The sequence below is a fragment of the Odontesthes bonariensis genome, chromosome 20, assembly GCF_027942865.1.
Source record: "Odontesthes bonariensis isolate fOdoBon6 chromosome 20, fOdoBon6.hap1, whole genome shotgun sequence".
Classification (NCBI taxonomy): domain Eukaryota; kingdom Metazoa; phylum Chordata; class Actinopteri; order Atheriniformes; family Atherinopsidae; genus Odontesthes; species Odontesthes bonariensis.
The window spans coordinates 617,036-644,146 of NC_134525.1; the positions used below are offsets into that span (position 1 = coordinate 617,036).

At 43.9% G+C, this 27,111-nt stretch overlaps 2 protein-coding genes across 5 annotated transcripts in view; both read right to left on the reverse strand.

Moving 5' to 3' along the window:
* Positions 1-2,544: 2,544 nt before the first annotated feature.
* Positions 2,545-4,397, reverse strand: LOC142370208 (Golgi-associated plant pathogenesis-related protein 1-like). Of its 2 annotated transcripts, none has more exons than XM_075452688.1 (6): positions 4,343-4,397; positions 4,128-4,160; positions 3,750-3,959; positions 3,431-3,508; positions 3,012-3,161; positions 2,545-2,725 (listed from the first exon to the last, which is right to left on the reverse strand). In XM_075452688.1, the coding sequence occupies exons 2-6, from the start codon at positions 4,132-4,134 to the stop codon at positions 2,721-2,723; spliced, it is 450 nt and encodes a 149-aa protein (XP_075308803.1). In that variant the 5' UTR covers positions 4,135-4,160; positions 4,343-4,397; the 3' UTR covers positions 2,545-2,720. The 2 variants fall into 2 exon arrangements, with proteins under 2 accessions (XP_075308803.1, XP_075308802.1); XM_075452687.1 differs by having other exon boundaries at positions 4,319-4,383.
* Positions 4,398-12,364: 7,967 nt separating this feature from the next.
* LOC142370202 (activin receptor type-2B-like) overlaps positions 12,365-27,111 on the reverse strand; it is a 41,779-nt gene continuing 27,032 nt past the window's right edge. For 2 of the 3 annotated variants that reach the window (XM_075452677.1, XM_075452678.1), the window contains exons 2-11: positions 26,717-26,924; positions 22,405-22,511; positions 20,719-20,867; positions 18,601-18,744; positions 18,363-18,506; positions 17,666-17,814; positions 17,477-17,591; positions 17,241-17,379; positions 16,384-16,514; positions 12,365-15,580 (exon numbers count right to left, since the gene is read on the reverse strand). In XM_075452677.1, the coding sequence (XP_075308792.1) occupies positions 15,359-15,580; positions 16,384-16,514; positions 17,241-17,379; positions 17,477-17,591; positions 17,666-17,814; positions 18,363-18,506; positions 18,601-18,744; positions 20,719-20,867; positions 22,405-22,511; positions 26,717-26,924 (1,508 nt within the window). In that variant the 3' untranslated portion in view covers positions 12,365-15,358. Of the gene's footprint in view, positions 15,581-16,383; positions 16,515-17,240; positions 17,380-17,476; positions 17,592-17,665; positions 17,815-18,362; positions 18,507-18,600; positions 18,745-20,718; positions 20,868-22,404; positions 22,512-26,716; positions 26,925-26,992; positions 27,017-27,111 lie in introns of those variants that run through there. The other variant, XM_075452679.1, reaches the window with a different exon arrangement.

Genomic DNA, 27,111 nt, shown 5'->3' on the forward strand with positions numbered 1-27,111 from the left:
GTGAAATAAAAAAATCCACATGATAACTTATGTGCGGCTTGGTCTGAAGATTCTATTTGCCAAGTTCCGTCGAGATTGGACAATCTCAGTGGCCTGAAATGCTTTTTGAAGGTTTTCGATTAAATTCAAAATGGCGGACAATCCAAGATGGCGCTCATGACGTCATGACGTGCATTGACCTCGGCTGCATCCAGGGATTCCATTGGTACCTCATTTGTGACATTTGGACCAAATGGTCCAAAGATATGGGCAAAAATGCATTTTGGCTACATATAGCGCCACCTATAGGCCAAACATCACCAAACTTCCTCGGCCTCTTACCATCTTGGTCTTGAGTCTGTGTTATAAGTTTGACGTCATAATATCAAATGGTTGCCAAGATATGGCCTCACTTCCGGTTTGGGGGCGTCAACCTCGAGTTTGATTGGGTTTTATGGAAAATCGGAAGCCTAATTAAAAATTCCACACGATAACTTTTGTGCGGCTTGGTCTGAAGAGTCTATATGCCAAGTTTCGTGACGATTTGACAATTTGTGTGATCTGAAATGCTTTTTTAAGCTTTTTGATAAAATTCAAAATGGCGGAAAATCTAAGTATACGCAAATTGACGTCATAGGGTGCGTTGGACTCGTCATGATCCAAGGATTCCAACGATGCCTTATTTGTGAAATTTGGACAAAGTAGTCCAAAGTTATTAGGCTGAATGCACTTTGAACTTTGGCATGTTGGTGGCGCTAGAGAGTAAGCTCTTGGGGCATGAAAATTCTTGACTTTGGCTTTGGCACTTGGCTGATTACGTGTGCCAAATTTCACAACTTTCTCGCATAGCGTTCATGGGGCTGCCATAGACTTCAATTGCAGCAGAAACGGATCAATAATAAATATAGCTGCAAGCAGCAATGTGGGGGTCCTAGCAGAATGGCACAATAGGGAAGGCTTGGAACGCTCAGGAAGGCGTCGTGAGTCCATGCACCAAGTTTGGCATCGATACATCAATGCATCACATAGATACGGCCAAATGTCCCATTTGTGCATCGGCATGGAGTTTGATTGGCTGCCGCAGTTACAGGGAAGTTAAATAAAAAAATCCATATAATAACTTATGTGTGGCATGGTCTGAAGATTATATGTGCCAAGTCCCGTGGAGATTGGACAATCTTAGTGGCCTGAAATGCGTTTTGAAGGTTTTTGATTAAATTCAAAATGGCGGACAATCCAAGATGGCGCAGATGACGTCATTAAGTGTGTTGACCTCGTCCTGATCCAGGGATTCCATTGGTACCTCATTTGTGAAATGTGGACCAAGGGGTCCAAAGATATGAGCAAAAATGCATTTTTGCTACATATAGCGCCACCTATAGGCCAAACGTCACCAAACTTCTTGGGCCTCTTACTTTAGCAGTCTTGAGTCTGTGTTATTAGTTTGACGTCATGATATCAAATGGTTGCCAAGATATGACCTCACTTCCGGTTTGGGGGCGTCAACCTCGAGTTTGATTGGCTTTTATGGAAAAATGGAAGCCTAATTAAAAATTTCACACGATAACTTTTGTGCGGCTTGGTCTTAAGAGTCTATGTGCCAAGTTTCGTGATAATTGGACAATCTCTGTGACCTGAAATGCTTTTTTAAGCTTTTTGATAAAATTCAAAATGGCGGAAAATCTAAGTATACGCAAATTGACGTCATAGGGTGCGTTGGACTCGTCATGATCCAAGGATTCCAACGATGCCTCATTTGTGAAATTTGGACCAAGTAGTCCAAAGTTATTAGGCTTAATGCACTTTGAACTTTGACGTGTTGGTGGCGCTAGAGAGTAAGCTCTTGGGGCATGAATATTCTTGACTTTGGCTTTGGTACTTGGCTGATTACGTGTGCCAAATTTCACAACTTTCTCGCATAGCGTTCATGGGGCTGCCATAGACTTCAATTGCAGCAGAAACGGATCAATAATAATAAGAAAAGCTACTAACACAATGGGTTCCTGCAGCTTCGCTGCTAGGACCCCCAATAATAAGAAAAGCTACTAACACAATGGGTTCCTGCAGCTTCGCTGCTAGGACCCCCAAATATAATCCTTACAGATACAAACTGCTCGGTCCCTAATTAATGGTGGAAGTTCAGCGGTGAATCTATTTTTCATTATCGTCATATTACGTAATTGTACCATGAAAGGACAACATAAAATATGTAAAAGGGCTTATTTTCATACTCATGTGTAAAATTTATTTATATTTGTGCAGGGTAAAACTCAACAGTGAGCTTTAACGTCTTTTAAAAAGTTCAAATTAAACCGTACATGCATGAAATGTAGAAATTGCATATCCTCATTAATTTGTGTTCATTTTTATGACACACCATGTCATTAAAAAAACAATTCTAGAGTCTCAGAACTACTTTGTTCTCAAATACTTAAATACTTTATTCTTAAATACTTTATTCTTAAATACTTTTATACTCATTTATGCAACAGTTAAGATTTCTTACGTATTCTAACACTGAGATAAACTGAAATTCAGCTTACAAATTATGTTGCACTCCACAACTTTGTAACACACTGTTTATTTTTTCTGTTTTACATATTGAATTTTGTGTCAAAGGTACACGTGATGTTAGGGAGGGTCCTCATCATCTACAGCAGCGTGCAGCTTCTCCTCTTCCTTCTTCCTCTCATCGGAGGTTTGGTCTGCTGCTGCCTCTGCTGGCTGTAAAGCTACAGCTTTTATTCTGGAAGGTGACATTGAATATCATTTAAAATATATTATGTGAAAGTAATATGTTTTCAAGATGGAACTGCTGTGTAGCTCAAATGCTCTGTATCTGCATGTGCAACACAGAACCAACTCGTATCAAACCACAGCTCATTTTTTGTTCTGTGCAAAAGCACATCCTGAAACTTCTTGGGCGCTCAGTTCTCGCTGCATCTTTTATCTTTACTGAGTGAATAAGTCCTCAAAGTTTAAAACACATGTGTAACTAAGAATACGATATGCAAACTGAGGTCATTTGTTACCTTTTGGGAGGACATTGCTCTGAAAGTAGCCCTCATTAGTGAAGTTGCCAGCTGGGCGGTACTGCCCAACCACAAAGATCATGTTGCCACTTGTGGCCATGCCCACACCCAGTTCTTTGCTGTTCTTCCATACCACCTGAGTGAAATGTCCTTCATGAAGAAACACAGCAGCACAGTAAGAGTAAGAGAGTGTGGAAATTAAATTATATTCAGAGAAACTAAAACATTAGGTCAGTGGAAGGTACATTTTTAACATTAGGTTCATTTCTCCCACATTATAAATATTACAGAATAAATAACCCTGACTTTTATTTCCATTCTTATGGTTTGATCTCACAGTGATGGATACATTTTATTATATATGTTTTATATTTCAGAGGAGGTCCTCAGGTGTGTGATTTTTATTTTTTCTTTCTCACCAGTATTGCTGTGAAATCCTGGCTTGCTAAAGTCGTAATCCTTGATCTCACTGTACCATGAATCGACAGCTTCTTTCCCTGAAACATGACATGGATCAAGCAAAAAACCTCACATGAATATTGGAGTTTGTAGTTGTACTTTGAGTTCCCTAGCTTCAGAACCATAACAGTGTTACAGCAGTCTCAATTTAAAGTGATATCTCTGGAATTTCTCAATTTTAAGGTTACACACACATTTGAATTAAACTTGAATAGAATCTGATATGATTGTGAAAGTACATTTGACAATCAAATGAAAAATATATAAAACATAGTCCACCTGTTGGTCTGATAACTCTACTGCTTGACATGGAATAGACATTCTCGCCATCTTTAGTGTGACTGTGACCCAGGCGTTTTTTTGCAAGCATCACATCAGCCCATTTCTGGGCTGCTGCAGTCAGATCGCTGTTGAGGGTCAGTGGCGGCGCTTGGTGCATCGCCCTGTAGGTGTTGTGGGTCTCCAGGAACTCCTTCTGAAAGCTTTCATCTGCAAAACAACTATGAATAACTAAAGAGCTTTTATTTTTACAGGAAACATGTCTACTGTTGAAGCAGACAAGATTTAGGTATAGATGTAGACTGGATTAGTCAGAATGTAAATGTTCTTAACGATGATGCTGTGGGTAAGACTTCTTAAGAAAGAGAATGCACTTACCTGCCATTGTTTGTGTGGATACAGAAACTAAAACTGAATAGAAACAAAGTTAACAATCAATCAACAAAAATCCAGTAAATGCTAATAAATTGCCAGAGCATCATTCTTGTACACAGTTACAATAATTTAATCTATTCAGAAACTATTGATTTATCAAATTTTAAAGATTGAAATGAAAATATTCTCCTCACAGTGCAGTTGTCTGTAGTGTTTACCTGATTCAGGATGCTAAAGGTCTAGATAAAGCTTCTGTTTTGAAGCTGATACTTATGTACAGAAGTGGAACCTGCCCACCCTCATGGATGCTTGTAGGAGGAGACTGACAAGAAACAACAAGACAGATTGGTTTCCCCAGAAATTACCTTTGTCTTACTTTTCTTTGTAAAAATGCATTTAGTTTTCCTTGAAGGAAACAGGTTTTTCTTGTTTCACGTCACATTCAATTTCCAGTGAAAAAGATTTACCACACAAACAAAACATTTCTTTCATAACTGACTCGGGAAATGTTTTTAAAAGATCTGTCTTCTGATAATCTCTTGGTGACTTGATGAGTAAGAGAAAACTTTATTGCTTTTTTTCAAGATTCCAGATATCTTCCACCTATATAAATCTATGCTGTCAAACAATAAGACAGATTGGTTTCTCCAGAAATTACATTTGTCTTGAAGATAAGACAAATAAACGTGCACAATCGGCCCCCTATAATGCAATCTATGCAGTTTCCAAGCCAAGAAGAAGGAAATGAGTAGAACACAGTGTGCAAATGTTGAATATAAACGGCGTGTTGCAGCAGGTATGAAGCTGAATAGGCAGCAGTTGAAAGAGAAGCGCCTGTAATTTGACTTTGTTATGCAGCAGTTTTTAGATAAAGTCAGAGATGGACCAGATTTTGTGTGTTGTGTTTGCCACAGGTTGCTGTTTAAACATCAGGTTTTAACCTGTAAAAGGGAAGATTATAAGACTGGAGCTGTAGCTGCTGTAGCCGCTAAGTGTATTACTGATGATTATCTGCACAAATGTGATGCCAGTTGTGTGATGCCGTGTCACTTGGTTGACGCACCTAGAGGGAAGCTTTGGATCTGTTACACCTGTCATAGTAAGATACTAAGAGGACAGGAGCCGGCTGAATCTGCAGGGAACAATTTGACTGCGTGTCCCATTCCAGCAGAACTGGCCTGTTTGAATAGTTTAGAACAGCATTTGATCGCGCTACATATACCATTTATGAAGATGTTAGCTTTGCCCAAAGGTGGACAAAATGGAGTACAAGGCCCAGTGACATGTGTTCCAGCAAACATTGTTCAAACGAATAATTTGTTACCCCGTTCCAATATGGAGGGGTCTTTGTTGCCTGTGAAGCTGAAGCGTAAGTTAACTTACAAGAGTCATTACGAGTATGAATTTGTGGACACGATGCGTGTTAGGCAAGCGTTGCAGTGTTTAAAAAACATTAATGCACATTATAAAGATATACAGTTTAATGAAGCATGGCTTAATGAGTTTTGTAGGGAGAACGATGATGTAATTTCAGGAGCAGACAATGGTTGTAATGTAGAAGCCAGTGATGATGGTGAGGATGAACTTCTACATGACAGACAGCAACACTGTATGTTTCAGGACAGTTGTCTTATGCCTGTAGACATTGGTCAAGAAGTGTTGGACCAGTATTTTGATGCTGTTGTGAACGTGGCTCCTGCAGAGGGAAATAACCCTGTTAGCTTGCTGTCTGATCATGCCAATGAAGCCAAATGTTTTCCAGTGTTGTTTCCGCAGGGACAGCATACATATCATGATAGCCGACCACAGCGTTTGACATTAACGCGTTATTTTAATAACCGTGTTCTGCATGCTGATGGCAGATTTTCCCGGAATGTAGAATACATATTTTTTGCTCAGTACATGTCGGAGGTCGAACACGTCGTTTCCAATGTGTCCATAGCGTTAAGAAAAGGAAGGGGAGGTGGCACACTGACAAAGGTTAACAAGCTATTGAAGAGTGACGATGGGTTGAAACAGTTGTTGGCGTGTGATGATGGCTATCTGTTTTTGAAACCTATTAGAGGAACCCCAGTGTACTGGCAGGGAGCGCAGAGTGACCTGTTAGCTTGTGTTCGTCAGTTAGGCGTCCCCACTTGGTTTTGTTCCTTTTCTTCAGCTGATCTGCATCGGCAAAATCTGCTTGATAGCGCTTTGCGACAGGCTGGAAGAACGCAGACAGCTGAAGAGTTGGAGTGGGCTGATAGGTGTGAGCTGTTGCGGCAGAATCCGGTAACTGCAGCCAGGATGTTTGACTTTCGGTGGCATTGTTTTTTAAGGGAGGTGTTGATGTCTCCATGCAATCCCATTGGTAAAATAATTGACTAATTTTATAGGGTCGAGTTTCAGCAGCGTGGTTCCCCACATGTTCATTGTTTGTTCTGGATCGAGAACGCTCCGTTAATTGACAGGAACAGTGACGAAGAGGTAGTTCAGTTTATTGACAAATATGTAACATGTGAACTACCAGCAGATGATGACACATTATTGGACATTATCACATCTGTACAACAACATTCCACTCGCCACTCAAAGTCGTGCAAAAAGAGGAATACAACGTGTCGTTTCAATTTTCCTCGACCAGTATCTGCACGCACGTTCATCAGTCGTAAGCGAGTAGAACCAGTCTGCAAGTGTCAGGAAAATGTGACGGATGCAACATGTGAAAAGCATGGAGAGATCAGGTGGGAGATGAAGGCAGAGCATGCTGATGACATTTTAACAAGCGTTAAGAAGGCATTGAACAATGGTAATTTTGAAAATGTACAGCAGTTATTTCATGCTTTACGCATGAATCAGGAGATTTTTGAGGCGGCGTATAAACGTGTTGGCAAGAAGACAGAAGTTGTTTTAAAAAGGGATGTTAAGGAGTCGTGGATTAATCAGTATAGTAAGTCTTGAAATGCTGGAATGCTAATATAGACATCCAGTACGTTGTGGATGCGTATGCATGTGTTGTGTACATCATCTCCTATATTTCTAAGGCAGAAAGGGAGATGGGGCTGCTGTTGAGCAATGCCCAAAGAGAGGCATCCAAAGAGGGCAATCTTAGTGCAAAGGAGGCCTTAAAAAATCTAGGTACTGTGTACTTGCATAACAGAGATGTTAGTGCACAAGAAGCAGTTTATAGACTAACAAATATGCACTTAAAGGAATGTTCAAGGAAAGTCGTCTTTGTGTCCACAGGGGATAATATTGTGAGGATGAGTTTACCGTTGAGTATTTTAAGACAGAGGGCTGCATCAGAGGATGTCACCTCTAAAAATATGTGGATGACTAGTTTAGTTGACCGCTATAAGAGTAGGCCAATAGATGTGGCATTTGAAGACATGTGTTTGGCAACATTTGCATCAGAATATCGCATATTGAGTAAAAATGAAAAATGTCGGAATCCAATCCAGTTACAGAATCGGTGTGGTTTTATAGTCAAAAGAACACGCACACAACCAGCTGTCATTCGGTATGCGCGGTTTTCAAAAACCAAGAACTCGGAAAACTTTTTTCGCAGTAAATTGCAACTGTTCCTGCCGTATAGATGTGATGAACAACTGAAACCTGCAAACTGTGAAACCTTTGAACAGTTTTACAGTAATGGGCATGTTAGGTTTAGTGATGGAGACGTTCGGTGCGGGTGGTCGTTGATGAAAATGGCAGAATTTTTGAGAAAGAAGCAGAAGATTTAGAGAAGATTAGGAATAATATCGATTGTGATGGACTAGTGGAAAATGCATGGTGTGAGCTGTGTCCAGAGCAGGAGCTAGAACGTTTAGAGTGTCTGGAAGAACGAGGAGAGCAGCAACAGATACTGGTAGAGGATGTTGAAGATATTCCAGATTTGCAGTCCGGAAGTGTAGAGTCAAGAAATGTAGAGAGGAGAAGTAATGTCATGTGTAGAAGTGATGGTTTGGCTTTAGTTAGGTCTCTGAATGACACCCAGATTTCTGTTTTTTATCAGGTTAGGCAATGGTGTTTAGACAGGATACATGGCAAAACTCCTGCACCGTTGCATGCATTTATTACAGGCGGTGCAGGTACTGGTAAGAGTCATTTGATAAAGGCGATTCAGTACGAATCAATGAGGCTGTTGTCCCCGACGTGCCGTCATCCAGACAACATATGTGTGTTGTTGATGGCTCCTACAGGGATTGCAGCATTCAATTTGCAGGCGGCAACAATCCATTCAACATTTGGTATAGGAAAGGATGTACGCTTACTGTACACTCCTTTGGGGGAGGAGAAACTTAAAGGTGGGGTAGGGGTTCTTTTTCTGGAGCATTTTTTTTTACATATTGCTTGAAATACTCACCCCCATTGCAACCAATTAATTAAAAGTTTTGACACAAAAATGAAAAGTTTTAGTGGCCTCTAGAACGTACAAATTAGGAAAAACACTATCCAATCATACTGAACGGACCGTAAACGATGATTGGGTTCTGATGCGTCTATCAAACTGCAATCTGCTCCTCCCTCCCCCTCCTTCCCCCTGTGCGCGTACCCTTCTTCGTGAACGAATTACGCGTCCAGAAGCTTGGCAGGAAGCTAAACTAGAGCCAGCTTGGCTAGCACCTAGCATTATTAAACGGTTCATTATGATGTTGAAAGGTATTTTCTTACCTGTGAATCCGCCATGAGAAAAAGTTAGCAAAAGTTAGCCAAACCAATCGATGCTTGCTGTCAGAACAGCGCTCGTGCACCTTCGTACTTGTGAACAAGCATTGCGCCTTCATGTACTCTAGAGGCGTGGCTTCGGGGGGAAGTCTGAAGAAAAGGGTTGGGACTTTTGACCTGTGTATTTTCAAAATGCAGCTTCGCTCGACTCAAAATCCAGGATCTCCTACCCTACCTTTAACTCGTTGCGTGCCAAATATTGTGATCTGCAGCTGTTGATAATAGATGAGATATCCATGGTGGATCACAATCTGTTCTCATATATTCACGGTAGATTGAGACAGATAAAACAAACGGGTGATTTTTCACCATTTGGCAATGTTGCTGTAGTTGCAGTAAGAGATTTTTTCCAGTTGCCGCCTGTAAGAGGCAAGCCGTTGTATGTGGAGGACGTTAGTAACACCTTGTGGTCGAGCTTGTTTAAAGTTGTTGAGCTAACTGAAATAGTAAGACAGAAAGACAAAGTCTTTGCTGAGTTGTTAAATAGGGTTAGGTGTCGTAGTAAAAAGACTCCGATGTTGAAAAGTGATTTGGATGTGTTGAGACGCTGTGAAACTGCTGAGGAAAGCTCTGCCTTGCATATTTGCAACTAATAGACAAGTAAATGAGCATAACACGCAACAGCGATTTAAGGCTTGTGCTGAATATGTTGAAGTGAATGCGCAGGATTTTATTAATGATGCGAAAACAGGACAAAGGAGGTTGTTAGATGGCCATCATGCCAGAGCACCAAACACCTGTTTGGCAGAAACGCTGTTCTTAGGGAAGGATGCGCATGTAATGCTGTGTAAAAATGTTGTGGCAGATGGCCTAGTCAATGGTGTCTGTGGTGTAGTTACCGAAGTGCATATGTCAGAAAAGAGCAAGTTTCCACTAAAAGTCTATGATAAATTTGACAAACTTGTGTGCCAAGTTTCATGACTGTGATGATGATAAGGCTTTTAAATAACAAACGCCATCACACGATTTTCAACGCCTGGCCACGCCCACACCGTTCAGAGTTTGAAAAAGTTTCTCCATGATTGTTTCCCCCCGTGTCTTAAGAGTAACCTGGCCAAGTTTGAAGCTTGTAGCATTAAATCTGTAGGAGTTTGATAAAATGCGAGTTGTGGAAAAAAAAGAGACGTTTCCGACGACCAGCAGGTGGCGCTATAGGAGGATGTCACTATGATAATGTGTACGCGTTCAGGCTGGGTCCAGCAATCACCGTATGAAGTTTGGGACAGATTGGATAATGTATGTGGAAGTTATAAGCGACTTAATTTTTTATGGCGAGTCAGAAATTTGAGGCGTCGCCCCGGCCACGCCCATTACCCGAACCAGGGTTTGAATCCCATTCCTACTTATCTGTACCTCTTCTATTTCTACCCCCTACCCGAACCAGGGTTTGAATCCCATTTCTGGTCTGGTCCATTTTTTCTTTAGCACAAGTTTCTTGTGTTCCTCTTAAAAGGAGAAATCTGTATTAAAGAATATCTGTTCTGTAGTTTAGTTTCAGAGGGGCTGGAGGGTGTTACCTGCAGAAATAAACTCAGCACTCAAGTCCAGGTAAAATGATCTGACAGCATTTATTTCCATATACAAAAAGATTCAACTGAAAGAACTACAGTGACCTCACTGGTTTGTAACAGCTCGTGTCTGCGTGCGGAGTTGCACTGAGGACTGGAACTACATTCATTCATTCATACATTAATACATTAATGGTCCTGGAACTACATTCATTCATACATTAATGGTCCTGGATCTACATTCATTCATACATTAATGGTCCTGGAACTACATTCATTCATACATTAATGGTCCTGGAACTGAGCAGAGAGGAAGAAACAAGAGATTTATGAAAATAGTTAAGAAAAGAGACGCACACCTTTCCTGTTCTAGGTCTAACAGACTCCACATCTGGAGCCAGACTCTACAAATCACCACAGTAAAAAATAAAGGACCTCCTTTAAGAGCCTGGGGAGGCTTTAACTAAATGTTCTGTTTCTCCATCAGCTCCACTGGACACCAACATTTATTCTCACATATCTAACAGCTTTTACCCAATCTGGTTGTTTTTCACAGTCACAGAAACCATTTCATTTAAATCAGTAGTTTGTCTCCAACAGTGAAACATTCACATTTCACATAGCAGCGTCATGGCTGGCTCCGGTAAAGATGGCCGCCTGCAGGTTTAATGGACCCTTTCAAAGTCGTGGAGCAATGCAAAGGCTGTGTTCGAAACTGCCTACTACTCCTACTAACTTTAACTTTTTTTAAGTTCCCGGATGCATACTAGATTCTCCGAAATGTTGGGTATGCATCATGAGGTCACTACTCATACTCAAACTACCCAAGATGCAACGTAACGTGACGTCGCCGATCATCATTTCCTGTCAAAACGGCAGTTTCAAGCTAGTTACAACGAGGGTAGGTTCACTTCCTGTTTTCAAAACAAAAGCACCAGTTGTATCATAATGGCTTTCCCTATGATAAAAGGCAACGGGTATTTTATTTTGTGAAAATAACAGGAAGTGCGTTAGCTCACTGCGGCTAGCTTTAGTAGCGGCAAATTTGTGGGAACAAAATTGTAAACAGACGGTATTTTGTCAGGTTTTCAACACGTTGGGGATCTAAACGACTACTTTCTCTCCTGAAAATGTTTCAAATGTTGCTAAAGTTTACAGAGTTTAGAGCTTAAGAGAAATCAGCTTCAGGCCGGCTGATTTCAGCTCGGGCAGGAGCCAAATGCATTGTGGGTAAACGCTCTGCATACTGTCTGATTGATAAGTATGTAGTATGTAGTATGCAGTATGTAAGTATGCAGTATGTAAGTATGTAGTATGCAGTATGTAGTATGCAGTATGTAAGTATGTAGTATGCAGTATGTAGTATGCAGTATGTAAGTATGTAGTATGCAGTATGTAGTATGCAGTATGTAAGTATGTAAGTATGCAGTATGCAGTATGTAGTATGCAGTATGCAGTATGTAGTATGCAGTATATAGTATGCAGTATGCAAGTATGTAGTATGTAGTATGCAGTATGTAGTATGTAGTATGCAGTATGCAGTATGTAGTATGCAGTATATAGTATGCAGTATGCAGTATGTAGTATGCAGTATGCAGTATGCAGTATGTAGTATGTAGTATGCAGTATGTAGTATGTAGTATGCAGTATGTAGTATGTAGTATGCAGTATGTAGTATGCAGTATGTAGTATGTAGTATGCAGTATGCAGTATGTAGTATGCAGTATGTAGTATGCAGTATATAGTATGCAGTATGCAGTATGTAAGTATGTAGTATGTAGTATGCAGTATGTAGTATGTAGTATGCAGTATGTAGTATGTAGTATGCAGTATGTAGTATGTAGTATGCAGTATGTAGTATGCAGTATGTAGTATGCAGTATGCAGTATGTAGTATGCAGTATGTAGTATGTAAGTATGTAGTATGTAGTATGCAGTATGTAGTATGTAGTATGTAGTATGCAGTATGTAGTATGTAGTATGCAGTATGTAGTATGTAGTATGCAGTATGTAGTATGTAGTATGTAGTATGCAGTATGCAGTATGTAGTATGTAGTATGCAGTATGCAGTATGTAAGTATGTAGTATGTAGTATGCAGTATGCAGTATGCAGTATGCAGTATGTAGTATGCAGTATGTAGTATGCAGTATGTAGTATGTAGTATGTAGTATGCAGTATGCAGTATGTAGTATGCAGTATGTAGTATGCAGTATGCAGTATGCAGTATGCAGTATGTAGTATGTAGTATGCAGTATGCAGTATGTAGTATGCAGTATGTAGTATGTGGTTTCGAACACAGCCAAAGTCTTCAGACCCTGTGGGTCTGACTGCTTTTCTACGCCTGCAGCAGGTTTTAGATGCTGACCTGACACTGCAGAAACAGCCAAGTCCTCAACGGATGGCGGTTCAATAAAAAAAGAGAAGCAGCTTATGCAGATGATTCAGTGTTGTCAGCATGCTAGTTCCCAGCTTACGCTAATGTCCAGTCAAGCTAACAGATGCTCTAACGGGTTATGGCCCAGTTAGAATCAGTCGTTCCCTTTATATAGACCCCAGCTACAAGTATGTAGCCTCTGCTGACTGCTAATAGTCCTGTTTATGGCACCATAAGTCTTTCTAGGTATGTGGTTGCTCTGCGGGATGCTAACAATGCTAACTGTCTGTCAGGTGGCTTAATGCACGGCTAACCCAGAGCTGAATACCCTGCGCTCGCTGTCCAGTGCTGCCTTTTAAACACGCCGTCTATACCTGGGACGCTTCAATGAGGTAACACGTCCCTGGAAACACCTGGAAACACCTGGAGCTAAGGTGGTCTGTTGCCGTTTTCTGTCCCATACTTTGTGAGCATCTTGAGGTCAGATCAGTCTGAGAGATAAAAGTGTCGGGAAACAGAAGATAGAAGAGCAAATGATGCACCAAGAATAAACCGAGGCTGAGGACAGGAAACCAGAGAAAGGAAGAAGGAGGTCCAGCCCAGATGTTGGCAGTTTAACAGTTTGGAGAACTGATGGAAAAGCAGTAACTTTGTGATAAAATCCAGAATAAAAAGTACACAAATCACACATTATGACTAACAAAACAACTTACATCATCTAGGTTTCACATAGAAAAGTCTTCTGAGGTATTTCTGCTGTATTGAGGTGATCTGTGCTCCATCAGCACTTTTCTTCTTTTCCAGCTCGTTTTTACTTTGTTTTTCTTACAAATTCTCCATCAATCCGCCGTCCAAACGGCTTGGATGCAGCCAAAGTAAAAGCAACAATAAAAAAAAGGAATCACAGAAATAAATTCATCTTTGAATCTTCTTGGTGGTGGTGTCAGCAGCATCGTAGACATTCACTGTTACACGTACGGCATCACGGGGGAAACACGAGCACACGGAGAGCAGGTCGATGTGAGGCCCAAGTCTTTCTGAGGCCGCTCGCCTCGGGTTTGGTCCCGATCCAAGAGAAGTGAGGGCGGGTGACCTCTGACCTCTGACGCCTTTACTTTCACAGGAAATGGAAATCAGACGCGTTTCAAACTGGAAGATCAGAATAACTTTTTAAATGGAGTCATTTCCATCAACCTTTCCTGCTGTGACAGGCTCAGAGCTGGGCGGTGATGGGGTTTGTTTGGCTTTGCTGCAGTGCTGCAGCTCAGCCACAGGTCAAAGGTCAAAGGTCACAGCCCTCTCACTGACCTCCAGGTGACACAAAGGCAGACAAATAATCAGACAATCAGCAGGTACAGTAGAAAAACATGAAACAGATCAAACATCCGTCCCATCATGTGATCACACGTGCACACACACACACACACACTGACCTGAATGCATAAACACACTATGCACCATGAGGTCTGGCACCATTTTTGAGGGGAACAAATGTACATATTCAGGACAGCCAATAGGCTTTAAGCACCTCAGTTAAGCCCCTCCCACACCTGACATTAACTCCGCCCCTTCCAGACGGTGGAAACCTGCATCCCACCGTGGCATCGGAGCCCCTCCCCCACTGCACGCCTGGTTACCTGAGAAGTTTCGTTTCCGAGCCAACCAAAACGCTGAGGCTGAGCGCGGTCGGCCAATCAAATCTCTGCGTGCAAGACGCCTGACAACCAATCACATCAGAGCTCTCAGTCAGCTGAACACAAAAGAAGGGAACCAGTTTCTCACTTCCTGTTTCTCCTGGGATGCGACCCGTTGGATCCGAAGGTCACATGACCACAACAGAAAAAGATAGAAAAACGAAAACTTCTGCTTGCTGTGTAACAGTCTACGAAGGTTCCTACGAAGGTTCCCACAAAGGTTCCCACGAAGGTTCCCACAAAGGTTCCCACAAAGGTTCCCACAAAGGTTCCCACAAAGGTTCCCACGAAGGTTCCCACGAAGGTTCCCACAAAGGTTCCTACAAAGGTTCCTACAAAGGTTCCCACAAAGGTTCCCACAAAGGTTCCCACGAAGGTTCCCACGAAGGTTCCCACGAAGGTTCCCACGAAGGTTCCCACAAAGGTTCCTACAAAGGTTCCTACAAAGGTTCCCACAAAGGTTCCCACAAAGGTTCCCACGAAGGTTCCCACGAAGGTTCCCACGAAGGTTCCCACGAAGGTTCCTACTAAGGTTCCTACGAAGGTTCTGCAGCATTGAAGTAAAAAAACGTCCCAGCAGCCACCTGACGGCAGGCTCCCAGGGGACACCAGGTAGATAGGTAACCTCCGGACGTCCGAGACAGCAGAGGGAAGAAATGAGTGGTGGCTGAGGTACCTGAAGAGCATTCACTGAGTCGGTTCCAGCGTGGCGTTTTAACCTGTTTGAAAAGACACGAATGAGTCATGACTGACGGAACACTGAAGGAGACGAGGACGTGCTGGTCGTCTCCGTCCGGAGGACGAAGACAGGAAACCACTGAAAGAGTTCAAAAATACAAGTCCAGAGAGATAAAATAGCAGCTGCTTTCACGCCGGATTCCTGGCTCTGCCCATAAGATGATCCGGCGTGTTCAGTTCGTGTTTCAGTTGTCTTCTGGGCGCCATCAGACCTCATATGCTGGACTCTTTGGGCGGCAGGTCCACGTTAGTCACCATGTTGACGGGTGAGGGGGCGGAGCCCAGCAGGGCCGGGCGGTCGGAGGTCGGGGGGGTGATGGTGGCGGTGAGGCGGCGGATCTGGGAAATCCTCTCCTCCACGCAGCCGGCCGACAGGCGAGCCTCGGCGTCGTGGTCCCAGCACTCCTCCACCGTCTCGCAGATCTGAGCCAGACCCTGCAGAGAGCAGAAAGGGTGAGTCTGACGGGGTCGGTCGGGGTCGGTCACCCAATGAAACCCCACCGAAACCCACCGACACCCAATGAAACCCCAACGAAACCCACAGACACCCAATGAAACCCCCCGAAACCCAATGAAACCCCCCGAAACCCAATGAAACCCCACCGACACCCAATGAAACCCCCCGAAACCCAATGAAACCCCACCGACACCCACCGACACCCAATGAAACCCCCCGAAACCCAATGAAACCCCACCGAAACCCACAGACACCCAATGAAACCCCCGAAACCCAATGAAACCCCACCGAAACCCACCGACACCCAATGAAACCCCCCGAAACCCAATGAAACCCCCCGAAACCCAATGAAACCCCACCGAAACCCACAGACACCCAATGAAACCCCCCGAAACCCACAGACACCCAATGAAACCCCCCGAAACCCAATGAAACCCCACCGAAACCCAATGAAACCCCACCGAAACCCACAGACACCCAATGAAACCCCACCGACACCCAATGAAACCCCACTGAAACCCACAGACACCCAATGAAACCCCACCGAAACCCACAGACACCCAATGAAACTCCCCGAAACCCAATGAAACCCCACCGAAACCCACAGACACCCAATGAAACTCCCCGAAACCCAATGAAACCCCACCGAAACCCACAGACACCCAATGAAACTCCCCGAAACCCAATGAAACCCCACTGAAACCGGCTGAAACCCACCAAAACTGGCCCGAAACTGGCCGAAACCCAATGAAACCCCTGGGTTGGCGGCGGCCACACTCACGCTGTGCTTGTTCCACAGCTCCTTAAAGGCCGGACGCAGCTTCTTGTGGACCACCACCTCCTGCAGGTCCTCCAGGGACGCGTGCTGACCCACCTCCTCCTCAAAGGGCAGCATGTACTCATCCACCGGACCTGGACACAACCACAGCTCACTTTAACGTGCACACGCTTAACGTGCACTTGCGTAACGTGCACACGCTCAATGTGCACACGCTCAACGTGCACACGCTTAACGTGTAACTGGTTTGAACTGGATTATAACTGGTTTGAACTGGTTTATAACTGGTTGGAACTGGTTTATAACTGGTTGAAACTGGATTATAACTGGTTGAAACTGGATTATAACTGGTTGAAACTGGATTATAACTGGTTTGAACTGGTTTGAACTGGATTTTAACTGGTTTGAACTGGATTATAACTGGTTGGAACTGAATTATAACTGGATTATAATTGGTTTGTTTGCACAAACTTGGTTTAATGAACTGGCCCCTTCCTCGCTCAGGTAGAAGACTGAAATGGTGAAGAATTCCTTTGTGTTACAAAGAGACGTTCTGACAGTTTAGACACCAGGTGATGCAGAGTTCCAGCTGTTATTTTGGTGTTCAATCACCTGCTGACGCCAGCTGTTTGTATTATCAGGAGGATTTTTATTTCATTACAAATTCTAAACTGCCCCATCCTGACTTTTATGGACTTTTATGGACGTGTTGCAGGTCTGAGATGTAGAAATGTTTGTTAACAGATTAAATGAAGCTGAACAGGAAACATGCTGAGTTCAGAGTGTCTGACAGGAAGCAAAGATCCAGACTTTTTATTTTCCACATGCTGCAGCGATCATAATGCTCCGTGTTGTGTTACCGTCCACATTCTTGCAGCGGGACACCAGCTCCCACAGCACCAGGCCCAGGGCGTACATGTCGATCCGCAGGAAGGCGTCTCTCTGGAAGTTGATGGCTCCCTCTAAGACCTCCGGAGCCATGTAGCGCCAGGTGCCCACCTGCACAGAGGAGCGCACACACAGGTGTTCACACAGGTGTTCGCATGACTCAGCATTAAATGTGCAGCAGCTCAGGGCTGCTGAGGCTGCTGCTCACCTGTCCGTGCGTCTCTCCGGGTGGTTTCCCCGGCTCAAAGCAAACAGAGAGGCCGAAGTCTCCGATGACTGCGGTGAGGTCTGAACGCAGGATGATGTTCTTACTTTTAAAATCCCTGAAAGGAAGAGAAAGGTTGTGAGTCCGGTTGGAGGAAGAATCTGTGGGTGTGGGTGACGTTCGGGAGCCAACCTGTGAGCGATGGCTGGTTTGTGTTTGTCTCCTTTAAGTCGGGGGATGTCCTCGTGAAGGTAAGCCAGGCCGCACGCCATCGACTCGGCCATGTGACACAGCTCAGACCAGCTGATCACGTTTCCCTTCAGGAAGTCCGACAGAGAGCCCTGCAGAGACAGAAGGTCTGCGCTCAGTAATCGGCCAAAACCCACCGAAACCCTATGAAACCCACCGAAACCGGCCGAAACCCAATGAAACCCACCGAAAACCCACCGAAACCGTCCGAAACCCACCGAAACTCAATGAAACCCACCGAAACCGTCCGAAACCCAATGAAACCCACCGAAAACCCACCGAAACCCAAAGAAACCCAATGAAACCCACCGAAACCCAATGAAACCCAATGAAACCCACCGAAACCGGCCGAAACCCAATGAAACCCACCGAAAACCCACCGAAACCCTATGAAACCCACCGAAACCGGCCGAAACCCAATGAAACCCACCAAAACCGTCCGAAACCCAATGAAACCCACCGAAACCGGCCGAAACCCAATGAAACCCACCGAAACCCACCGAAACCCTGCCGACCTGTGAGAGCTTCGCTGTCCAACTCAACACTTTACAAACGAATGAGTCAGTGAAACGCATCTAAAATGAAGCAGATCCATCAACCTGTCCCCCCTGCCTCCCCTTTTGCCCCCCCCCCGCCTCACCCTCTCGTGGAACTCGGTCATCAGCCACAGCTCGGCCTCCAGGTGGCCCCCTCGCCGCTCGGCTCCCATGTACCTCAGGATGTTTTCGTGCCTCATGCCCGGCGTCATGAACACGTCTCTCTCGTTCTCCCACGACTCCTTATTCTGTGATGAAGAAGAATAATTTTTTTCTCTAATTTAAGCAGCATTTCTCATCATATGCACGTATCTTTATCTATTTCTGTATTCAATCCCCTACCTGGATTGGGAAGATCTTAACGGCCACGTATTCATTCAGCATCTGGGCCTTCCAGACGCAGCCGAAGCGCCCCCTGGCCTTCACCTCCAGCAGCTGCAGGGGCTGCAGGCCCAGGAGTGGGGAGGCAAGGGGAGGGCCGGGATCCTGGGGGACGACATCAGCAAGTATCACCCAAACCACTCGTTCAAAGAAAGGTTCATATCTGCTGCATTGCCATGACTCCCACAGGAAGCCACGAGCTACCTTCAGCATGCTTTCAGACTTAATTCAACAGGAAACAGTCAAATAATTTCAGATTTCTGCCAGAAAATAATATTTAGCTCAGAGCATGTGAACGGAGCGGAGCATGGAGCGGACGGTGGAGCGGAGCGGTGAAATATGGTGAGAGTGGAGAGCGGTTTTCAATTCAAAAGTCGGAGCGAGGATTTCGCTCCGCTCCAGTTCGCTCCGATGCGCTCACAACGTCAATTAAAAATGTCGGATTATAAAATTTGTAAAATAACATTTTTGATTTAATGTAGTCTAGTGTAAGAAACTAATAATTAAATAGGAAACGTGAATGGAGCAAGATGGTACGTTCACAGCTGGGGACAAGCAGCCACGCGGGCCTTGTCACCCGTAGTAAATGAGGAAGTGAGCAATTCAAGTCGAGGGCGCAACGGTGTGTTCTATGTGTGGCGGAGCTAACATATGTTGCAGAGAGAGTGCGGATAATAAACAGGGAAACGCCCGAACTGTAGGGCCTACAAACGCTATCGAGTGTGGATTTCGTCTGGAGTTTTGGGACACGGGAACGCTCGGAACAGGTCAGGTACCGTGAAGACATATTCTCCTTTCTGATTGTCTGAATTAAGCTGACTGCTCAGGTGCTAGTCCTAACCGTGACCCTCGTTTCCTCTGCTTTGCTTCCGTTTCTGCTGATGCTCTCGCGGCCACACACACGCACACCTCTCCCTCCTCCTGCCTAGCCCAGCCTGGGCTCTCTCTTTGCTGTGTCGTGTGATGCATATTTAAGCTGAGTAATCTGGTGGGCTTCCTTCCACGTCCTGATGTGGTAGTTTTCTACCTGGCGCCCAACATTTTCTAAACATTATATTTTGTACGTCAGAGTGGCGATAATTTAACAGCCAGTTAAATAAGACAATACACCGGTCACATCATTAAATCAAACGCCGTGTGTCCCAGGGCCCTGTCATAATTACGTGAAGTAAAATGTCAGAAAATTCCTTCTCCTGAAAATTTGAGCGAGCGTGCAGCGATTTCGCCTGAGCAGCAGGAAAATTAAGGTGAGCGCGGAGCGTCCTGGTGCAACTTTGAGCGGGGAGCGAATGAGCGAACATCCTCCTGAGCGGGGAGCGGGAATTGCGCTGCGCTCCGCTCCGTTCACATGCTCTGATTTAGCTGCAGCCAGAACTGTATTCACTAAAGTATTCCATTTCACCATCTTTCTACTTCACTGTTTTCATGTTTAACCCCTTACGCCTGAATTTATATAGCTGTATATAAAAAATGTTTTGTGTGTGTTTTAGCCTTTAAGTAGATGGTAAATAATGCTGAGATTAATTTCACTTTTGCACAAAAAATAAATAGAAATTTTGGTATGTTGCTTATTTGCAACACCAGGCATAATAGTCAATAATAAGATAACAACAACACAGTAATATAACATTGAAAAAACTATGTTTTTTAATTTTTTTTTTACATATTTATTTATATAAATCTGCAACAGGAAATAAGTCCATCACTTTGCGGTCCCACTAGAAACAAGATGCTATCTCAACTGGTTGATCGAGTCAAACGGTTTGTAGCATATATGCGACAATAGGCGTTAAGGGGTTAAATTCACTTAGAAATGTTTAAGATTAAACTTTAGACACAAACTGAATATTTAAAAATTAAACTTGGATTCAATGTAAACCTGAGCTGTTGAAATGTGTAATTAAACCTTATAAATGAGTAAAAGACTCAAAGTTAAAGGATCAAAGTGCTTGACCGCCGCTGGTTCTGCTGCTATACTAACAGACGGCCACCAGATGGAGCTCTGACGCAGTGTTTAACATGAATGTTCCCAGTGAAAGCCACATCTGTGGGGTGTAAATGTGACTGTGGGTGTGGCACCTCGGTGATGTCCACGTGTCCGTACGGAGGCTTCCGGTGTCGGTACATCCAGACGGCGGTGAGCAGAATGACGGACAGCACGGTGACGGGCAGCAGGCAGTAAATCAACACGTTTAACACCTCCACACTGGTGGGCGGGGCTTTGATCACTGACACACGGACAGAAAAACACTGTTTCAGGACAGGCTTCATGCGAAAGAAAGATGTTTTCACCACATTAGCATCTGCTGTTAGCATCATAGTGTGCTCCACCAAGTGAGGTCAGTAAGAATAGCTGTAAGCTAGCAGCTAGCAGCTGGGCAGGTGGGCCATGTGTTTGATTTGATCAATTCATTCAAACAAATTATCAAAATCAGAGAGCAGCCGTCACAGAAACTCCTTTAACCCTCATACCGGATTTAAAACGCAACTTAATTTCTGAAAGGGGACATTTTTGTCCCCTTTTAAAACGATCTGAAAACATCGCATGTTAATATTTTTTTTCCGCTTTTTTTTCCATAGATCTTTTATGCCACTTCAGTTCTGATCATAACTACCAAGTTTTCAATTATTTTCAAAAATGTAACCCTTTAAATACTGGTTTATATGACGTAAACGCCAATTTCTGTAAAAAACAAACAAACACAAAAACTGCTATATGTCAATATATAGAATGCAAAGTGGAATTATTGAGCGGGGATAATTATGGTCTGGGATATGTCAATGATCAGCAACAACATTGATTTTTAGGGATTTTTAATTTTTTTGTTATGCCTTATTTTTAAAAAAAACTGGGAAAAAAAGTGGAAAAAAATATTAACATATGGTATTTTGGGGATCATTTTAGAAATTAAGGAGTTTTTTTTTTTTTCAAATCAGTCATAACAAAAAAAAATTAAAATCCCTAAAAATCAATGTTGTTGCTAATCATTGACATATCCCAGACCATAATTATCCCTACTCAATAATTCCACTTTGCATTCCATATTTTGAAAATATTGGCACCTAAAGGCTTAAAATTTGGGCTAAAAAGTTCAAATTGGCATCTAAAGGGTTAATTTTATTAAAATAATTGAAAACTTGGTGGTTATGATCAGAACTGAAGTGGAATAAAAGATTTATGAAAAAAAAAAAGTGGAAAAAAATATTAATATATGATGTTTTTTGGTCGCTTTAAAAGGGGACAAAAATGTCCCTTTTCAGAAATTTTTTTCTACACAATGAAAAATTGAATTGTATGTGATGTGTGTTTGAAATTTGAGAAAAATAGTAAAAAAAATGCACAACTGGACCAAAGATGATGAGTATCAGTATCTACAGTGTGAAATTAGAGGAGAAAGTTCACCCCAAGTGGAGAAAAATGTCCCCTCTGAGGGATTAGGGTTAAACTGTTTGCATTTAAAGGAGTTTGATCATATTTCTCCAGTTTTAGCTTCTCTTCATTGGCTCCCTGTTAAATCCAGAACAGAATCTAAGATTCTTCTCCTCACATATAAAGCTCTGAATGACCGAGCTCCATCACATCTGAACGCTTCCTCTGAAACTTGCAGCAGATTTTTTAGAAAATAAGGAAGTTTCCTTGAAATGATGAAGAAAATGTGCTTTTTTTAAAATTCAAAATATACAAACGCTGTTGAATATTCCCACAGATGCGGTTTGTTTGGAATAGAAACTGGAAATGAATCCCAAACAATGAGCCGGACTCACCTGGTTTGCTGACGTCCGGCAGGTGAGTGAACCTCTGGTTGCACAAGTTTCCTTCACAGCAGCAGAAGAAGACCTGAGGACTCTTCTCCGTGGCCACGCACTCCTGTCTGAGACACACGGATAGTTAGACACCGAACATCAAACCTTCCCGTGTCTCATCCATTAAAACGCAGTCAGAGCCTCGGATCCTCGGGACGGGGAAAGGTTCCAGAGGCTCCACAGCCTCACACAACATTTATTAACCCAAATAGAACCACTGAATGTGGTTCCACCTCCAGCCACTAGGAGGAGCTGCTGTCCCCACATCAACAGACCGAGCTTCCCTTTAACTTCAGGCAAAACGTCCTCAGAACAAAATCCTGAGAATCGAGTGTTTAGTGCACAGGGGCCTCATGTACAAAGACTTGCGTGGATTTCCTACTGAAACATGGCGTACGCTTAAACCCAAATGCCCTCCAACGTCGGATGTACGAATCTGTGCGCACGCATCAATCCAAGCACATTTCGTTTGTACATCCCAATCAACGTGGAATTGAGCGAACATGTCGGAGCACCCGACTCCTCCCTGTCCACGCCCCTACTTAAATATGCAAATCATATTTAAATGAGCCCTGCACCTGCGATTCCCCTCTGTGTACGGCCAGAAAATAAAGAAGAAAGAATGAATAAGACGGGAAAAAAGAAGAACTTCACGGAAAGCGAGATGTTGGTGCTACTTTCTGAAGTGAAGGCCTGCTAAAATGTGTTCTTTGGCACGCTGTCCTCCGGCATTAGCAGCAAACTAAGAGGAGTGGGTGGGAGAGCCTGAGGCTGTCAATGCTGTGGGGTCAGAGGTCATTAAGGTGGATGTGAAGCGGAGACTGGCTGCCCACCGCCGCAGTGTGGCCAAAACAGGCAGGTGGGAGGGGTGACCGACTCTGTTTGAACAGAGAGTCGGGGCAACTATGGGTGACACTGCTCTCTCTGGGGTGGTGGGAGCACATGTGGGTGACTCTGATTACCCCCAAGCTAAATACCGATGTTTTTGTGTAACTCACAACAACGTGTTCATACAGTAACGTGCAGAAGTGCGCCGGGGAAAAGGTGAGGCTGATTTAGACATTTCACACTTTACGCACGGGGTTATTAACACATTGAATACCGGCGGTGTTTACGGAATTGTCGTAGAATCCCAGCGTTCTAAACCATTTTTTGATGTTTTTTGTACAGTCACAGCATATTATGTGATAGGGCCACTGAAACATGTTATGGCTCGTTTGAAAGCTGAGACTTTAAACTCTTTGTGGGTCAAAACTGCGTGTCTCTAGGTGCCGCCATTAGCGAGCTATCCTTAGCTAAACCAAGGCGGGTATCCACCAAAATCAACAACAAACTGAGATATCGGGGCTTTTGTGAAACGTGCGCTCTTTCAGCCTGTGGCACTTTAGATACTTACATATCCGGGTCAGAGGATTTGCGTCGTGTCGCATGTTGCAAAGCTAACCAGTTCATAAGACCGCCTCCTTAGACTTGTCGCGTGTCTTCTTCTCCTTCTTGTTTGTTTATGTTACTTTACCGTCACCCTCTGGAAACCGACACGTGCGATTGGACAAAATGCGGAAATGCACAACAATCAATGCGGCGCTATCACAATTGTTCTTGAGTTGACGCAAAGCCATTGGCGTAATGATCAAAATGTCCAGATGATGACACCAGTTTTTGACTGCCATCCATGTCAGTTCTGTTCATCACATAATTACAAAAATCACACAGAATGTGCATTAGAATGTATCGATACCGTAAAAACGTATTTTTACCATTTGGGAGCCAACGCATGGGCAGTAAAAACGTAGTTTTATGTGACTTGGGAGTCAATGTGTTAACATTTGCCCACAGAGACGATCAGGGGCTTGTTAGAAAGATCTTAAACTGAAGTTTAAACAGCAAAAAACTAACTTTAACCACCGACTAATATATATAATATAATAATGATGCTGTGAAGACGGGATAGAAACTGGGGCGCACATACTCAATGCGCGTCACGGGGAATAATATTAGGACAATTACAAGAATGAAGTTACTCACCAAGAAGCCAGCCATCACACACAGTGCCAGCTTGTAGTCTGTTCCCAACGATGCTGTTACTCAGAATGTATGAATCGTGCGTTGAACCAGGCCACCTCGCCACAATGTTGGTTAATTGCATTTACGCATCACATATGATCTGTACATCGATCGAATGAAAATGTTTCCTGTTAACATACAAATTCATCATGTGATGGCGCTTTTATAGCAATGTGTGCGCAGTCGATAGCCCCGATTACAAAACCGGCTCTCGCTTCAAATTGAGCTTTAAAGCTGCAGTCTGCAGGATTTGTTGTTGTCATACGTAAAGTCCTAATTTTTGGCATTTTAAGAGTTTACATGATCTATCAGAACGCTTGAAGTTGAAAACGGTGACCTCCGTGTTCGCAAAATGCAAGAAATGCTTATTTTTTAACCGAAAAATAAAAAGTTATTCAACTTCCTGTCCCGCCCCATCAAAACACATGATGGTAATGTAAACTGTGCAGACCGAAGAGCAGACCGAGCACTCCCCTGCTTCCGAGCAGTAAACACCGTAACAGGTGCAGCTATCGCTAGGTGGCTAGGGACTGCTCGGTCTGCTCTTCGGTCTGCACAGTTTTACATTGGACGCATTGATATCAAGGGAGGCAAAAATAGCGCCAAGCGAAGTGAGGTCTGACTTTTTCCTGGACAACATTTTGTGATGCAAATGTATTACTCTTTTGAACGGATATTTTTTTGAGAAGCAAAACGCTTTATTTTTTTGACCCCAGCCAACTAGCCGGACTACCTTCGTGGAACGCAAAACTCAGCTGGAATTCGGCTCACAGGACGCAGCGGGGGGTAAGTCAATGTTCATAAATGATATTGCTAATATGGGATGTCATACAGCTTCATGTCAAAAGAGGCGAACTATCCCTTTAAGGGAAATCAGCTTCAGGCCGGCTGATTTCGGCTCGGGCAGGAGCGAAAGGCATTGTGGGTAAACGCTCTGCATACTGTCTGATCGATGAGTATGCAGTATGGAAGTATGCTGTTTCGAACACAGCCCATGTCTGTTTCCCTTTACATATTTACATTCCCTTTACATATCGTACGAATTTAAGAATGATGGAACTGGTCGGCTGGTCTCTCAACGCAATTGATCAAATTTTCTCTAATGCAAAACTGGGAGAAGGAGAACCCTCATGCCCTGGCGTTACATTCTTTGCTGGATACCTAACGGACTCCTGGGGAAGATTTATACACATTTGGATTTATGATAATTGGTTTCCTGCTGTTTGGAGTTGGAGGATACCTGGCATATCAAGAAATTAAGAAAACGTGGGCAGCGTTTGAGGGGGTCGGCAGAGCAATCAACACTCAGACTGAGATGCTACGTGAGCAGAATGGGAAGCTGGATGCGACCCTTACACAGGTTCGCAGGCTGGCTGAGGTTCCTGGACTCAGAAGAGAAATGGAATAAATCTGGGAGAAAGCTGATCGCTCGGACCGGGCGGAAAGGTCCTGGATTTGGCTTTACATCCCACAATTTGGCTGTTTGAATTCGCCATTGAGACGCACCAGCAAAGACTTCAATGCAGGCGGAAAAATTAAGAGTCTGCCTGACCCAAACAATTTTGTTATCTCAATCTGGCTCCCCTGTGCTGGCCTTGGCTGCCAGCTGCAACTTCTCCTGGGTGCTATGTAAATAAGACGCTCTGCCCCATGTGCTCCCTCCCCTTCCTGAGGACTCCTGTGGAAACTGTTTAGGCTGGTTGATAAACTTTCCATCGCTTTAGCAAGGACAATGGCCTCTGAGACAGCGCTTCATGGACTTACTTGCTTGTTGTCTGTCTGGATGGGTGTACTGGAACTTACTTTTTCGTTACGCTATACTTATATATGTGTAATGACAATAAAATTGAATCTCATCTCAGATGAACCTGCATCAGAGTGATGGCAGGAAGAAAGTGTTGAGACCAACAGGAAGAGCCCGAGATCCAAAGCACAGCAGCTCCTCTGTTAGGCACGGTGGTGGGGGTGTGATGGTGTGGGCATGGGAGAAGGAAACGTTACAGAGTGGAAGAACATGCTGCAGGTCTGAGATGTAGAAATTATGTTTGTTAACAGATGGAACTAACACACAACAGGAAACATGCTGAGTTCAGAGTGTCTGACAGGAAGCAAACTGAACTTTTTCTGGATCTAGAATTGAGTCAAACAGACAGTAAAATGAGTGAAAACCTGATCTTGATGCGGTGGAAACATCTTTGGGTGTTCATACCTGTCATAGCAGTTGAAGTCATCCAGCCAGCATCCCTTCTTCACCAGCTCGATGGAGCCCGAGCTGTTCCTCCAGGAAGCGTAGCAGTGCGAGCGTTTGTCCGCCTCGCCCTCGCAGCGCTCCACTCCGCTCTGATTGGTCTTCTCCATCTCGTGGTTGACGTTGTAGTACAGACACTCGCTGGTGCCGGCCTCCCCGCGGCTCAGCCCTGAGAGAGAGGAAGAGGCGGAGTCAGTGCACGCTCTGAGCAGCAGGACAGGTGATGTGACCTCTGACCTCTGAGGTCACACAGGAACCAGGCTTCATCAGAAACGCACAGAGCAGCCGCCCCATGTTCAGAGGCTACAGTCCTCGCTGCAACCTCGCTGTTGTTCCTCCTCTCTCTGCCCCCTGCT